This window comes from Haliotis cracherodii, unplaced genomic scaffold (assembly GCF_022045235.1).
Source record: "Haliotis cracherodii isolate W230 unplaced genomic scaffold, xgHalCrac1.p SCAF_5, whole genome shotgun sequence".
Lineage (NCBI taxonomy): Eukaryota > Metazoa > Mollusca > Gastropoda > Lepetellida > Haliotidae > Haliotis > Haliotis cracherodii.
In genome coordinates, this window is record NW_027266308.1 from 32,865,275 (window position 1) to 32,882,423 (window position 17,149).

The window sequence follows — 17,149 nt, forward strand, 5'->3', positions numbered from 1 at the left end:
ATGTTTCACTGTCACAGACACTTCTCTTATGTTATGTATTTTGTAGCGAGACTGAGGAATGCACTGTAGACATGTGATTGCGGACCAATACCATCCTTAATGTTGAAGGGTTATGTGAGATGCAACCATCTGTGTTGTGTCTGTATAGAGAAAAGTAACCACGGACCATTACCGTCCATTGTGTTTCAGGGCTGTGTGAGATGCAACCATCTGTGTTGTGTCTGTATCGAGATATGTAACCACGGACCATTACCGTCCATTGTGTTTCAGGGCTGTGTGAGATGCAACCATCAGTGTTGTGTCTGTATCGAGATATGTAACCACGGACCAATACTGATACAATGTCCATTGTGTTTCAGGGCTGTGTGAGATGCAACCATCAGTTTTATGTCTGTACCTGAGACATGTAACCACGGACCAATACTGATACAATGTCCATTGTGTTGCAGGGCTATGTGAGAGATGCTGAAGAGCTGGAAGGTGATAGGTGGCCTCCTGGCCTTCTGGCTGGTCATCATGATCTACATGAGCAACTCCCTGATGCAGGGCGGGGAAATCAACCAGCGGGCGGAGCAGCAGCTCAGGAGAGCTCTAGATGAACTCGACAAGGTCAAGGCCCAGAACTTGGAGCTACAGCAGTTAGCAGCTGACTTAAAGTAAGTACTAGAGTGTGAGTGGATCAGTGAGTGGGTGGTATGTCAGTGAGTGGGTGGTGGTGGATCAGTGAATGGGTGGTGGATCAGTGAGTGGGTGGTGGATCAGTGAGTGGGTGGTGGATCAGTGAGTGGGTGCTGGATCAGTGAGTAGGTGGTGGATTGGTGAATGGTAGGTGGATCAGTGAGTAAGAATTTGGTTGGGTGGATTTGTGTGCGAGGGAGTGAGTAGGCGAGTGAGTAGGTGAGTGGTAGGGTGGTGCATGGCTGAATGAGTGAGTTGGGTTTTCTGTTGGTGGGTGCCTGAGTGAGTGAGTGAGTGAGTGGATAGAGGAAATGTGCGAGGGAGTGTGTGAGTGAATGAGTGTGTTGGTGACTGAGTGAGTAAAAGCATATATAAGTGAGTGGGTGAGTAAAAGCATATGTGAGTGAGTGGGTGGATGGATAGGTGAGTGAGTGGTTGGGTTGATAGCATTTGACACCTTTTAGCAAGACCATGTGGGTCACAAGGAATAGGCTTCACATGTTGAATCGAACATGGTTCTTTAGTATGAACAGCAAATGATGTATCCACCAGCTATCTTATCCTAAAGTAAGAGGGGGTTAGTATCTTTTTACATGTTGTAATGTTATAGCATCAATACAACAGGGTCAACTAAATGGTCTTGTACACATTGCATCCATGGGAATCCAACACATATTTATAACACTATAACCACTAGGCTAACCCTAATAATTAAGACAAACGTGATTTCTGTGTATTTCTTGATATTGTGGACATGCTTAATTTTAAGATGTAGAGGTATAACAAATATTCTGTTATTTCTAGTATCTTTAAGAAAATGCAGTGTAGTTACTTTTTCTTTACCAAAAAGAGACCTTTCATATTTAAATGGCCAGATGTTATAAATTCCTTCCTGATGACTTTCACGAGGCAGATGTTCATTTATTCATCTCAGTATTGTATTTAAAGAATGTTTGTAATGATACTACATGTTCTCAACATTAGTTTTCATTGTGATGCATGTCATCCCATATACATTATGGAATACTGTGTGGGTTGTGTGAATACTGGTTCACAAATGGTATTTTTGTGTTCTTGTTTAATTATTTTCTCAGCTGAAGATAGATATGACTGGGGTGCTTTTTGTCCACATGATCTGAATAATTTCAGAAAAGAGCAAAAACTTTTAGAAAATGTTCTGAAGGTTATCAGATGTGATTAAGAATTAGATTTATCTTTTCCACCCTTGTACAACACTTAAGGTAGAGGTAAAACTGAAATGTATCAAAATTGCTGATTCCACTTTTTGCTCACCAGATGAAAAGTCAATGAGCTGATGTCGTGCGTGAGTGTCAGGCATCCGGTTTGCACCATGTCTCAACTTTTGTGTATGGTAAACATCTCCTCAGAAACCACTGGACCTATGAAGCTAAAACTTCCCATGCGTGTTCCCACCAATGATGACATCCAGATTTCAAAAGATTCAAATCAAATTCTCAATATGGTTGCCTTGGCAGCCATATTGATAAACCTATGTATGGCTATTACTCAGCCATTTTCCTTTTCAAATTGGAACAAAATATGCTACATGTGAGTTAGTAGTAGGACTCAAAATATATCTTCTGCTTTTTGATCTCAATTTGACCTTGCAGTATGACCACACTGAAAGGTGAAGCTTCATTTAACCATTACTCAGCTTCTTCAGTTCAAAATGTAGTGAAATGTGGTATCTATTTAGTACGTCTCAACACGTATGTTACGTTTTTCACAATAATATCTGAAATTTTTACCTTTACTTGACCTTGGACCATTACTCAGCCTCTTCAATTCCAAATGTTGTGTAATTTGGTATATATATATACATGTACCGGTAGTGGGTTTCAACACGTACATATGTTTTGCCCTTTGCCCTTTGACCATGCTCGAATGTGAATTTCTTCATGGACACCTCACCAGCCATTTTGAGCAAGTTAATTGTGGCCATTCCTTAGTCATACTGGTTACAAATGGAATGACGTACACATGTAGTAAGCAAACAAACATGGTGAAAAATGACATGCTCATATTTAGATTTTCTGGTAGATTTTAGGTAGGAGGTGGTCGGGTAGCCTAGTGGATAAAGTGTTCGCTCGTCACACCGAAGACCCGGGTTCGATTCCCAACATGGGTACAATGTGTGAAGCCCATTTCGTGTGTCCCCTGTTGTGATATTGCTGGAATATTGCTAAAAGCGGCGTAAAACCATACTCACTCACACTCACTCTTCAAGGTAGATAATCGGCCCTTTCGTCTCATTTTAGACATAATTATGTAATTGAACATACATGTATCAAGAGATCTGTACTTGTAGGAGTAAGAAAGAGCAGTACAAGTCAGATAAGTTTCTTAAAAATATTTCAAAATTTAAAAAAAATTGGACTTGTATTCAAAATGCCCAGATACACTGCAGTCCATCTTATTTTTCCTCTACCATGTATTCCTTGTAAAATCTAAACATTTTTTATATCTTTATATTTAGAGTCATCTTTGTCATTTACCTTATTAAGACACCGTAAAATACAATCACAATGTCATTTGCTCTTCATTAAGAGTATTAAACCATGTGGATAGAATGTTCATTTTTAGAAATACACCATTATTTCCATATGTTACTGTGCATACTTTCTGCTAATGGATAAAAACATGTGCACTTACAAATGTTCCTCAATTTGTAACGTGCTGCGGTGTTCCATCGATGGTTTCCTTCTATGGTTATTACATCAGGCCTCCAGTTTAAGCTGTATTGACGTCATGTTTAAAGAAAACTGTAGCGCTACTCACATTCACTCTTGCCACAAGTAAAGACAGCACTGTGAAAAAATGTTTCTCTTGTGTTTGATAGACAATGCTGAATGCTGGATGATATGACATAAACAGACAACCTTGAAACTAGCGGCTATATGACATCATTATAAGTAGCATTTAGGAGCTGTAGTATCAATGAAGAAAAGGTTGACTAATGGATTTCAACCATTTCATTGTTTCAGTGCATTGAAAGTCAATCCTTTCTTCATAGCATATCTGTATGTGATACTCTTTGATTTAGAGTGGATGATCACTCACATTACATTGTGGGCACAAGTCTTTTCCCGGTAGTATGATCAAAACAGTTTAAGACCATTTACATGTGGGGTTTGTTAAGGGGATATGATTATGGTATCGCCTGATAGATTGGCAGTGTTTAGCCTATAAAACTGTAATCTACTTCTCACAAGCTGAAATGATGGTTTACTCACATCAGGACCTAATGACCAATATGCTGAGATGTCATCCTCCCAGTGGGACTGTTGTACTGTCCTGTGTTTCTGGAGGCTGTATTGCCGATTTTTATGGGTAGATTGTAGTCATTACAGTCTGTAAATTGATCTACAAGCTGTTTCAATATGAACAGCAATTAACCTGTCGACTCTTGCTCTAAACAGTCTCAGCTTACAACAATAACCGTCATTGTGTTACCCTAAGATTGTTTTGTGTGGGGATCTCGGGTCTGTTACGTGAGGTAAACTTAGCGCTAAGTACTTAGTCGAACGGTGAGAGTACTAGCACTGGGATGGCAATACGGGAGAGAGCCTTGCAGAGTGCATTGTTCAAGTCATGGCTTTTGTATCCAGTCATTGGTGTTGTTTTGAAATCATGCATTATTCAAAGGAAATTGCCTGCTCTAGTCAGAGGCCATGAATTGAAGAGGAAGCTAATATGGTCGAACTGTATCATTTGCTTGTTATGAATTATTGATCATAAATAAACCTTACAATTACACCGATAGAGAGTCTGCCATTTGATCAGTTTGTAATTCGATAATCAATGTATGTGGTGTAAGAGCCATTCAGAGGTGTTTTGTGAATAGAATACTCAGTGGTGGGGACATTTGTACAGTTAGTGTTGATGTACAATAGGTTGGGAGTGTTTTATTGATTAACACCCAACTAACCTCTGTTGCAGTTGGAAAGCATTCAGCTTTGACTTCTCTCATTGGAAACCAGTTTCATAACTAGGCTGACCATAATTTGGGGGCTGGCAAGTACTGGTAGCATTTTTAACTATTGCAAGTCTGTTTCAGTGGGTGAAAATACTATTGAAGTTGTTGTATCATTATTGCATTATTTGCATGACGAGTATCTTGATCTTCTAAACTGCTTTGGCTTCATTTTACTTGATGCCAAATTTAAGGCATCTGCAACAGCACAATCTCATTGAAATCAGATCCTAGTTTTTGCTACCGCTAAACAAAGATCTGAAGACATCCCATTAGGGGTCACGTCAAAACGACCTTTCATCCGACCAATCAGTGCGTCGCTTACCAGATTATGAAAGTGACAGTCGGAATGTGATTTCTAATCATGCAATCTCGAAAACTTTAACACGGGGTATTCCAAACAATAGTTACGGGTTTAACGACTGAATCCTTACATTCTAGACCATCTATTAGTCATTCTAGAATGTTTTTTTGTTCAGGTTTCAAATTTGTAATCAAGAATTTTTCAAAATATGTTTCGAAGCGAAGTCGCCAATTTGAAATTCGTGCCGTAAAGCACGAGAAAGCTGGTTTCTGATTGGTCATTCCATTGGTCGATCAAAGTTCGCGCAAGGTCGGTCTGACGTGACCCGTAATGGGATGTCCTCAGATCTTTGTTTAGCGGTAGCGAGAACTAAGATCTGATTTTAATGAGATTGGCAACTGCATAGATTCAGTAAATTGTAGAGAAAGTTGTCAAGGTGTCAAGGGTAGTAGCTTCAGTGAAAGGTTATGAATATTTTCAGATTGACAAAAATCTCAAATGGTGTATGTACTGAATATCGCCGGGTATAAGATGAATTTTTCGGACCCGAAATAGGGGTGTTTGAAGGGTTGCAGTGCATCAATAGTTGGATCAATCAATCAGACTCTGGAGATGTTGGTATGTGGTGTTGTCTGTCTTTCCGATATGAAGGAAAAATATGTGTCTTATATTTTCTTCATGGCTGCGAAATGAAACTTTGTTTCTTTTGTCTTAGTTCATTCATTCAATTTTATTTCCTCGGATTCGGACAAGACAACATAAGGCAACTGATAAAATAAAATATTTATTGTTTTTGGGTTGATTGGGGATTCTTGTAGAGCCGGTAGCACACTGTTTATTGACAAAATAGAACGGTACTGCTTTACCCCGATGGGTTAGCTAACTAAGGCTGTGCTACGTGACAGAATTGAGATACGCCTTCAGTCGGCTGTAGTCTGACGCCAGACAACCGATACTCCGACGGGTATAACTTGCTACAGATGACAGTGTAGCTGGCCAACGATACCCCAACGGGTATAAACTAGCTACATAAAACTGTGTAGCCAACAGACAATACCCCGGCGGGTGTAGCCGACTGAAGGTGTATGCCCCACCAAAGCAACTGTGAATTGTTGAAGATAATTTTGGGGTGATACATGCCCGTTGTGATGCCGCCGGCTCCACTAGAATCCCATTATGTACATGGCATGGTGGTACAAAACAAAAGACCTACAAAAGCATGAGCTAGACCAGAACATGATATAAACATATTTGAGCAAGTTGAAATAAATGTGTTAATAAGTGTCGGAGGACATCACCTAAACGGATGAGAAGAAGATCAACATGCTGGGGGCGATCGATGACCTGAAAATAAAGGTGGTGGTGTGGGTGGAGGTGGGATAACGTTTGCACTTAAAATTACACGAGACACAATTAATGGCTGACTGCGTAGAACAAAGGGAAAAGTTGTGCATGCGCGCGATGTTTACCTGGCTAATACCAAAATATGAATTGATAAACGAACAGTGGTTGAACTGCATACGCATATTTACATAGTTAAAAACTACCAAATACGGACTGATACACAGACTTTGATTATAATAGGGCATTAGGATAATTAAGTTCTGTCATAGAAATAGGACTAATATTTTATAAACAGTGATTGCAGCCGCTGTGTATTCCCATGGTTTTAACAAAAATAGGAATATATGAAACGGAAAGTGATCGTACCGTTGTGATGCGATGTAAGGTTATCAAACCCAGGTTAGAGATACGTGCATGAGATATAAATGGTGTGCTATGTACATGAAGGGACCTTGTCAGACCAGAGGATGCCATAAACTATTTTCTAAAATATTTAAGTACTAAATCATTCAAAGTGTTACATGTATATTATGTGTTGTTTTATAAGAAACCCAAAGAAACCCAGAGTCCTATATACAGGTATATATGGTATATAGGGAAACATGCTTAGAATTAAGATACAAAGAAATCAAATTTTATGAAATATTTTAGAAGATCCACATGGATGTTCATCTAAAGGAAAACATAATAATGTCTAGGTTAGCGTGCACTGTTTTCATTAAATGAATAAATGTGTCCACATTGACATATTTCTCTCAATTTCTTGGTTGTAGTGACAATGATGTCACAATGAGTCATAGCACCACTCTTGCACTGTAGGCAATAAACATCCTTGGAGACGCTTGAAGATCCAGGTTAAAATTGATCTTCCTCAATCCATGTAAGACGTGACTAACAGGATCGGGTGGTCAGGCTTGGTGATTTGGTTGATGCATGTCATCGTATCCCAATTGTGCAGATGGATGCTCATGGTGTCAGTCACTGGACTGTCTGGTCCATACTCGATTATTTACAGACCACTTTCAAACAGATGGAATATTATTAAGTGTGGCATTAAACAACAAAACAAACAAGCTCAACCTTGGAAATAATTGTAAATAAACAAACAATTTGCATCAAACTCTGGAATGTTGCGAAATAACTAAAATACATTTGGAGCAGTGTAAACTGTGGTGGTGAGGTGAAATTGGGTTTACATCGCGTCCAAGATTATTGCACTTATATAGCGACGTGCATGGAAGTGTGTGTTTGTTTGTGTGGCTGCATGTACTAGTCCGGACTGATGCCGATTTATAGTGCTAGCTCACTGAGATACCATGCTGCAGTTTAACATGAATACCCCACTCAGACACAGTATACTGACTCCGAGCCGACCGGTCCTTGTTTTAGCCCCTTAATACCCAGCGCCAGACAGGGTAACAACAAGTACCATCTTTTAACATCCTTTGGTATGGCACGGCCGGGGATTGAACCCCAGACTTTACGCTCTCCGTTTGGACGCTCTACCACTAGACCATGGAGGCAGTCTTTACAACTGTGACTTTGATGATGTGACTTATAGTCTGTGCTTCCCAACTGCAGCACTTCATCTCAGCAATAGACAGACTTATAATAGGTCACAATGCACCTCCTTGATGACAGTTAGCATTGCACAATGAACGCAAAAACATACCAGACATCCTGAAGTGTTTCTTTATGGTTTAATTAAATGGCATCAAACACATCACTTAAAACAGACACCATTCAATACCCTAGTGTCAGCCACACTACATTTAATATCCATTTGTTTGCTACTAAAAGGTTATGTATTGTGTTGGTGATACAGTGTCAGATAGCAATGTGAAGAATGTGAAGACAGTTATATACTGCTACCTAAGACATATCAGATGCGATCAAAGACCCAGGAGCGGCAATAAAATGTATTTGATATTGTATCACCTCATATCTGTCACTGCCCCCTTTTTTAACAACACATGTAATGCTTTTTGTTTATTTGTTGTTTAAAACCACCTTCGCCAGTATTCCAGCTATTTGATGGAGATCTGTAAATAACTCCAGTGATTGACATCATGCGCATCGATCTACCCTATTGGGATATGATGACATGTATAAAACAAGTCAGCAAGCCTGACCACCTGATCCGGTTAGATGCCTCTTATGGAAAGCATGGGTTGCTGAGGATCTCTTCTATCCCGGATCTTCACGGGGATTAAACTGACGCAGTTAGATTTTGACTGTAGAGTAGTGCTAGTATCAGTGTTTCAGCAGTTAAGTGAACATACACTCTCATGAAATTGTGACCTTTCGACATGAGGCTTAACATGTGACCTTGTAGTGTGGGCAGTGATTTATAGTTTTGTCCATGTTATGATGATGTGTGGGTAAATGCTTTTAAACATTAAATAATTTGGTTACTCTTATGAAATTGTGATAACGTTTTGACATGAGGTTTGACACAAGACCTTCTGACCGGTTTATGATTAATAATCTTGTTTTTGTTGTGATATGTGGGTAAAGGCCTGTAACCTTTAAATGTTTTAGACATTCAACATAAAGGGCAAGTAAACTGAAACAAATGATTGCAATTTTATTGCCAATATCAATTTTCCAAGATACATTTAGTCAATTTCCAAGAGAGAAAAAATTCTACTATTCGTAGAAAGTATCTAAATGATCAAGTGAAAGTGCTGAAATCACATTCTCTGTAATCGGCTTCCAAAACAACCCATGCTTGCCTCTTACGACTATGCTTTTCGTAAGAGGCGACTAACAGGATTGGGTGGTCAGGCTCGCTGACTTGGTTGATGCATGTCATCGTATCCCAATTGCATTGATTGATGCTCATGCTCAATCACTGGATTGTCTGGTCCAGATTCAATTTTTTTCAGACTGCCGTCATATAGCTGGAATATTGCTGAGTTGCTGAGTGCGGCGTTAAACAACAAACAAACATGGACATTTCTCTATTTCTAGAGTATCAATGTCTCACGACTTAACTGTATAAGGCAAGCTATCTGCTGTGCAGAGTTGTGTCCCTTACTTTGATCTCTACAAGGATTGACTGGTTGTGGGTTCAAATACTGATCATGGTCCTTGGTCCTTGGTCTGGGTTGGTGTTTAAAGTTGACCTCAGTCTCTCACACTTGCTGTAGAACAATACAGCTAGATCTACACTGTGTTTTGTGTTTGTCCTCATATTTTGTCCATCTCTGTTGCAGACAGATTCAGGAGGAAGGGGGAGGTAACCAGGATGGCACTCTGTCCCGTCTTCAGCAGAGACTGCATAAAGCCAACCAAGAAATCCAGAGACTTGTCAATAGCCAACAAGGATCACCAGGTAGACCCTTGTCATACTTGTAGTAATACCACCTCTATGTGCAGATCACTAGTTTGTTTGTTTGTTGTTTTAACACTGCACACAGCAATATTCCAGCTATATAACAGTGGCCTGTGAATAATAGACCAGACAATCCAGTGAAAGATATTATGGGCAACGATCCACACTATCAGGATTCAAAGGCACACAATTTTTTTCATAGACAAGATGGCCAAATACCAGAATTTCGAATTACAGTTGGCAGTGACAAGTTTGGCACAATGGATGAAATACTTGTGTTTTCACTACTAATTTTCACTCCAAATGTTGTGTAACAGTTATCAAAGCAAGCACTGAAGGTAGGAATCAGTATTTATTACTTATTGTGCGAGTGTGATCAATACTAGGGCTGGGACGAGTCCAAAATTACTACCCGGGTTCCCACCCCCCTATTACCTGACCCTACCTGTGTACCCACTGTAGGTCTCAAGAGATAGGTAAAAACATGTTCGATTCGGAATAGTTTGACCATACTCCTGCCAAAATAAATTTAGACACACATGTAAACAGATCTGGTCATGCATACACTGAAGTTGACTGATGTTTTATCATTATGCAAACATAAAAAGTTGGAAGGAATGTGTGCAAAGTCAGAAAAAATTGTGAACATTTATCACTTATAGTGTAACCATAGAGTTCTAGATAACCGTCCCAGCCCTAATCAATACTTGAATGGGAAGTGTTGCATCGGTGTATCATCCCACCACTACTGGGCACATATCAAATATACTACAGAGTTGTTTCTTCTGATCTGTTCACTGAGAGGAATAGAAGGATGAATTCAAGCATAGATTTCAGGATACATCAGTTCAAGTTTCTTTACAGGTAAATCCAATGAACCAACTGCAGATCACGAAAAATCTTTCCGAAAAGTAGAAAATACAGCGGTCGAGTTTTGGTATTTCATGCGGTCTCAGTTAAAGAAGATCAAGGACAGTGCAGGGGGAAACACAGAGATTACAGCCAAGGTTGACCAGATTCTGGGGGATGGTGCTAACTATCAAAGGTATGTACATAACTTTGACTGCCTCCATAGTCTAGGGTAGAGCGGAAGGTCTGGGGTTCGATCCCCAGCCGCGTCATACCAAAAGACGTTAAAAGATGGTACTTGTTGTTACCCTGTCTGGCACTTGGCATTAAGTGGCTAAAACAAGGACTGGTTGGCTTGGAGTCAGTATACTGTGACTAAGTGGGGTATTAATGTTAAACTGCAGAATGGTATTTTAGTGAGCTAGCACTATATATCGGCATCTGTCCGGATTAGTACTAGCAGCCACACAAACACACAGGTTCAAGCAAGTCGCTATATAAGCAATCTCATTAAAATCTTAGTTCCCGCTATCGCTAAACAAAGATCTGAGGACATCCCATTACGGGTCACGTCAGAACGACCTTTCATCCGACCAATAAAAGCGTCGCTTACCAGATCGTGAAAGTGACAGTCGGAATGTGTTTTTCTGATCATGCAACCTCGAAAACGTTAACGACAGTTTCGACCCGTACGACTAATTCCGTCAAAATTATCGTCATTTGAATGTAGGAGGCGTTGTACAGTTCGTGGGAAGCACTGCCATACAATCTCAACCATATATTAGACATTCCGTAATGTTCGTTTGCTCAGTTTTCAGAATCTCAATCAAGAACTGTGTAAACATATTTTTCAAGCCTAGTCTGAAATGGAAGTCGCCAGGTTGAAACAAGTGCGGTGAAGCTCAAGAAAGCTGCCTTCTTATTGGCTGATGTCGACTTCTAGTTAGTCATTTCAGTAGTCGGTCAAAGTTCGCGAAATGTCGTTCAGATGTGACCCGTAATAGGATGTCCTCAGATCTTTGTTTAGCGGCAGCGAGAACCTTGATCTGATTTTAATGAGATTGCTATATAAGTGCAATAATGATGGACACGACTTTAAGTCTTATTTCACCTCACCCGACTTTGTAGATAACGTTAAAGAGTCAGGAAAGTTTGTTACAACCTTTTGTTCTGATATGTTGCTGGCATTTAATTTGGTATGGTATCAGTGTCATCTTTTGGTGTTCATTGTCATGAATATACTGCTTAGTGCAATACATGTCCATGATATTTATCATTTCCACTGATATCGGTCTTCATGCACATAATTTTTAACCTGATGCTCACTCTCTGGATATTTCTACGTATACACATAAGATGATAATGTCATACTCACTGTTTTCAGTGAGACTTGCTTGAAGGTCTTGTGAAAAACTAAAGCCATAGAGGGGATTTAAAGGAGATTGTGTTCGTTGGTGATATTTCTACTGTATTCACTAGTCACAAAAATCTGGAGAGTGTGGAGCTCATTAAACTGTGACAGTAGTAAAATTAACTTTGTCTGCTCAGCAGTCGTACCAAGCACAGACCACTAGAAAATATATATTGACACTATATGTGTGGTAAAGAAGCAATCTCATTAAAATCAGATCTTAGTTCTCTCTACCCCTAAACAAAGATCTGAGGACATCCCATTTGGGGTCACGTCAGAACGACCTTTCATCCGACCAATCAGAGCATCGCTTACCAGATCATGAAAGTGTCTTTAACACGGGTTGTTCCGAACGATAGTTATGGGTTTAACGACTGAATCCATACAATCTAGACCATATATTTGCCATTCCAGAATGTTCTTTGGTTCAGGTTTCAAATTTGTAATCGAGAATTTGTCAAAATATGTTTCGAAGCTGAGTGGCCAATTTGAAATTCGTGCTGTAAAGCACAAGAAAGCTGCCTTCTGATTGGCTAATGTCGACTTCTTGTCAGTCCTTCCATTGGTCGGTCAAAATTCGCGCAAGGTCGGTCTGACGTGACCCGTAATGGGATGTCCTCAGATCTTTGTTTAGCGATAGCAAGAACTAAGATCTGATTTTAATGAGATTGGGTAAAGAAGATACAAATGTTGAAACTTCTCTTTAAATTAGATGTTTTATTTCAGGACTCTGAGAAATGACTTTGATGGTCTACGTAACGTGGATGGCATGAAGGAGTGGAGGGACCGAGAGTCGATGGAGCTGGGAGACATTGTACAGAGGAGACTTCACTATTTACAAGTAGGTTGTCACGGTGATTCTGTTGCTGTTCAAAGCAGCTTTACAACTGAAGCCCACATATTTTTACATGTTTTCTTTCAAAGCAAATGTTCAAGCTTGTACGTTAGAATTCAACTTTAGGCTCACTGAAATGCGTTTGAAGAATTCATTTTCTCTTGTGTTATCTACGGGTCATATAATTTTGTTCATATTTCAATGGTCAAGTTCATACCTTGGCTTATCTACGGGGTCGGCTTATCTTCGGTCAAATATGGTATACCATAATCCATGTTGATTAGAAATATCAAATACCATGTTATAAGTTGTTCCAGAAACTGCCAACATTCAGTATGGTCATGTTAAAAAAATGTTCAGTTCTTCTTCTTCATTTTATCACTGCCACAGTATACATGCATCGGGCCTAAGTGAATAAAAAAATCCTTATATTTATCTAATATGATATTTTGTTTACAAATTTTGACACAAACAAAACACCCCTGACCCTACTGTGCATGGGGACTACCGTAATCAGAGGTAACTTAAATGGAATTTACTTTCTATGCTAGGCAGTTTTATGAATGCAGTAATTCGTATTTTTGTGTGTGATCTAAAAAATATGTAGAAAACATAAGTTGACAAAACATAAATCCTGATCTACCTGACCTATTTTCAGAACCCCAAAGACTGTGGCTCAGCCAAGAAGATCGTATGCAACCTGCACAAGGGTTGTGGCTATGGATGTCAGCTCCACCATGTTGTGTACTGCCTGATCGTAGCATACGCCACGGAGCGCACCCTGGTGCTTGAGTCCAAGAGCTGGAGATACGCCCCCAAAGGGTGGGAGACGGTGTTCCAGCCCCTCAGCAACACCTGCAACACACGCTCAGGGGAGCAGGCTCATCACTGGGGACGTGAGTAGCAAACCACCTTGAAACCACCCCAGACATATATCTTACCAGTCATAACAGCTCCCCATGGGGATTCTGGGGTAGGATAGGTCCGCAGCAAGCTATGCTTCTTGTAAGAGGTGTCCAAATCGATCGGGTGGTCTGGCTCCCTGAGTTGGGTGACGGCATGTTTTCTTGCCCGTATGGCATGGATCGTTGCTCATACTATCAATCACTGGACTGTCTGGTCCACACTTGATTATTGACAGGTCACAGTCCTCAAAGTTGCTACTAAAACTGTCGCCAATGCCACCTAAATTTTAATTTGTCAACTGTGTAAAATTCATAGGTAGCCAAATGACTACCTGGAAAAATATCTTGTGACAACTAAATTCTATTGCTACACATATGTAGCCACAAAAATAAACATGTCTGCTACTAATTGTACTCAAATCTCCTAAAGTCAACAATGAACTGAAATACATAAATTTTAATGTAATTAGTATTCTATTTTAGTTGATAGTTTATTGGATAAGCAAGGATATACCTTTATAATCTAGTGATATAAATTGCATCATTGTTCGAGTCACAAATAACAAAACTCAAGTACAGTTTCCACTAATATACAATTCCAAGACTAGTGCTATGACATGTACATATCATAGTTATTTGATTAAAGATCATTTCAAATGCTTTTGGCTACCTACACTATTGGCTTGACTTCTTAATTTTACCACTGGCTACCCAGGAAAAAAATACTTGTAGCCATATGGCTAATAAAAAGTAAGCTTTGAGCCCTGGGTCATCAGCATATATAGCTGGAATATTGCGGAGTGCGTTGTTAAACCTGAACGAACAGAATAGCCAACTGATGAGAGTCATACGATCAAAGTGAGTGACTTGTCCGAATCTTTGTCACCTTATCCAATTAACCCCAGAGGTATGAATTCTTGTTGTTCATCAGGGTTAGAAATTGGCACTAGTCCTGTAGTCCTGGCCAAACTGCCCAATAGTAAAGGTATCACAAGGACTAATAGAAATTTGCCATTTTTAAGGGTTTTGCTATATGTTATCATTATAAGGACTAGTGGACTGAAACTGTTAGTTTCTTCCGCTGTAGAAAAATCATGCTATCAACCACTGGTTTGCCATCATAGAGTTGAACATTTCTAGGATCTGTGTCACATTCCAACCACAAAAGCGAACAAATATGATATAACAGAAATATGAGAAGTTTAAACTTGCTTAATCTCTATGGATAATAATCTCAATAATCCACGACATGTGTATGACCATCTTCTTGCATTACAGCTGCAACTCAGATACAGAAGGCCAAAATAGTTGAGCTTCCTATTGTCGACAGTATGCATCCACGACCTGACTTCATGCCTCTTGCTATCCCACAAGACCTTGCACCAAGACTCCTCCGTCTGCATGGTGACCCACCCGTCTGGTGGATCGGGCAGTTTGTGAAATACCTCACTCGTCCTCAGCCACATCTGAAAGAAGACATGGAGAGAACAAAGAAGGCCTTGAATTTTAAGAGCCCTATTGTTGGGTACGTATATGGAGAATTCATCACAAATGTTTTTAGTCTTAGATTGCTGTGAATTCTCATGGGCCAGGCCACCTATTACCTGTGATACTGATTGGTAGGTAAGATAAAGAGGGCCATGGGATCCAGATTAATAAAAAATGCAAGAACATCAAGTTTTCCCAAGCAGTCTGAAGCATTTTATTTTTATGGGTAATATGGACAGTGTCTTTGTAAAATACTAATTAAGAGGTTGATGAATGAGTAATCATGTTGAAAAACTGTGTGAATGAAAGAACACCGGAATTGAAACACCCATTTTTCAAAGTTGCTCTTAACATCAAGAGTTGTCTCCCTTCCCTGAGCTTTCTTCTCAGCATGATAGATTATGTCCCCTGTTACAGGGTGCATGTACGGAGGACAGACAAAGTGGGTGTAGAGGCAGCCTTCCATGGCATTGATGAGTACATGGAATTTGTCAATGAATATTTTGACCGTCTGGAGGCAAAGAGTCCTGTTGAGCAACGAAGGATATACCTTGCCACGGATGATGCAAATCTACTTCGAGAGGCAAGAGAAAAGTATGACAACACTTTGGATTTCTTTTTCTTATCTCTGCATGTGTTGATGATTATTTGTGGAAAGATCCTCGTGCATAGCTTGTCTTAAAGATATGAAAAACTTAAAGGGCTTAACAAATTAAAATATGAGATTGCTCAAAATAAGTGATTTTGATTTAAAGTTTTTCCAATGCAAGGTATGTACATTATCATATGATGGTATATCATAGTTCTTTCTATTGTACATGGCTGACTGACCCCAGGGTAGAACTGGTATCCTGGACACTAGCTTGTTGTAAACGGTGACCTAATTGGATGAGATGGTCAGGCTCCGTGACAGACAAATACCAATTTTTATGATGCTATTACACTAAGATACCATGCCACTGTTTAACATGAATACCCCCGCAGACCCAGTACATTGACTCTTTGCCAACCAGTCTTTGTTTTAGGCCCTTAATGCCAAGTACCAGGCAAGGTAATAACAGGTACAATCTTTTAGTGTCTTTGGGTATGACACGGCCGGGATCGAACCCATGACCTTAGTCTTTCCGGGCAGACACTCTACCTATAGACTACGAAGGCGGTGATTGTTTATAGGCTGTAAGGATATAGCTGGACTTGTGCTGACTGCAGCATCAACAACAAACAAACATGGAGCACTGGCTTGTTTCAGGTACCCCACCTACCAGTTCATCAGTGACAACGACATTTCCAAGACTGCAAGTCTCGGCACACGCTACTCCGACAGCTCTCTACGTGGCGTCATCCTTGATATTCACTTCCTGTCAATGTGTGACTACCTGGTCTGCACATTCTCATCACAGGTAAGCAGAACACTATCTCATCTCAGGTGAACAGAGCACTATCTCATCTCACGTAAGCAGAACACTATCTCATCTCAGGTAAGCAGAACACTACCTCATCACAGGTAAGCAGAACACTATCTCATCACAGGTAAGCAGAACACTATCTCATCACGGGTAAGCAGAACACTATCTCATCTCAGGTAAGCAGAACACTATCTCATCACAGGTAAGCAGAACACTATCTCATCCTAGGTGAGAAGGTAAGCAGAACACTATCTCATCAAGGGTAAGCAGAACACTATTTCATCCTAGGTGAGCAGAACACTATCTCATTACAGGTAAGCAGAGCACTCTCATCAAGTAATCTGGCTTCCCATCTATCATCCTGTAAACAGAACACTGGCACCGGCCGGGTCGTCTGGTCTTGACTCAAGTTTTTACAGGCAGCTGAAATAAAGCTTGAATATTGCTACCTAAAACAATGTGACTCACTCACTAACTCACTAATGCAGAAATAAAATTCTTTCATAGAAATGTTTATAAAGATGCATAGTGACTCTGAACAGGAGGGCAGTTTTTGAAAAATATCAATACCTACCTTTTTAATAAGCTAAATGTTATT

General features: G+C 39.9%; 1 protein-coding gene across 7 annotated transcripts in view; it reads left to right on the top strand.

Annotated features, from left to right (window-relative positions):
* The window catches only part of LOC139444352 (alpha-(1,6)-fucosyltransferase-like), a 147,091-nt gene that overhangs the window by 121,685 nt on the left and 8,257 nt on the right, over positions 1-17,149 (top strand). For all 7 annotated transcript variants that reach the window (XM_071225286.1, XM_071225287.1, XM_071225292.1 and 4 more), the window contains 8 exons: positions 450-656; positions 9,539-9,657; positions 10,522-10,702; positions 12,644-12,758; positions 13,411-13,648; positions 14,936-15,182; positions 15,563-15,739; positions 16,395-16,545. In XM_071225286.1, coding sequence (XP_071081387.1) covers positions 463-656; positions 9,539-9,657; positions 10,522-10,702; positions 12,644-12,758; positions 13,411-13,648; positions 14,936-15,182; positions 15,563-15,739; positions 16,395-16,545 — 1,422 coding nt within the window. In that variant the 5' untranslated portion in view covers positions 450-462. The remainder of the gene's footprint in view (positions 1-449; positions 657-9,538; positions 9,658-10,521; positions 10,703-12,643; positions 12,759-13,410; positions 13,649-14,935; positions 15,183-15,562; positions 15,740-16,394; positions 16,546-17,149) is intronic.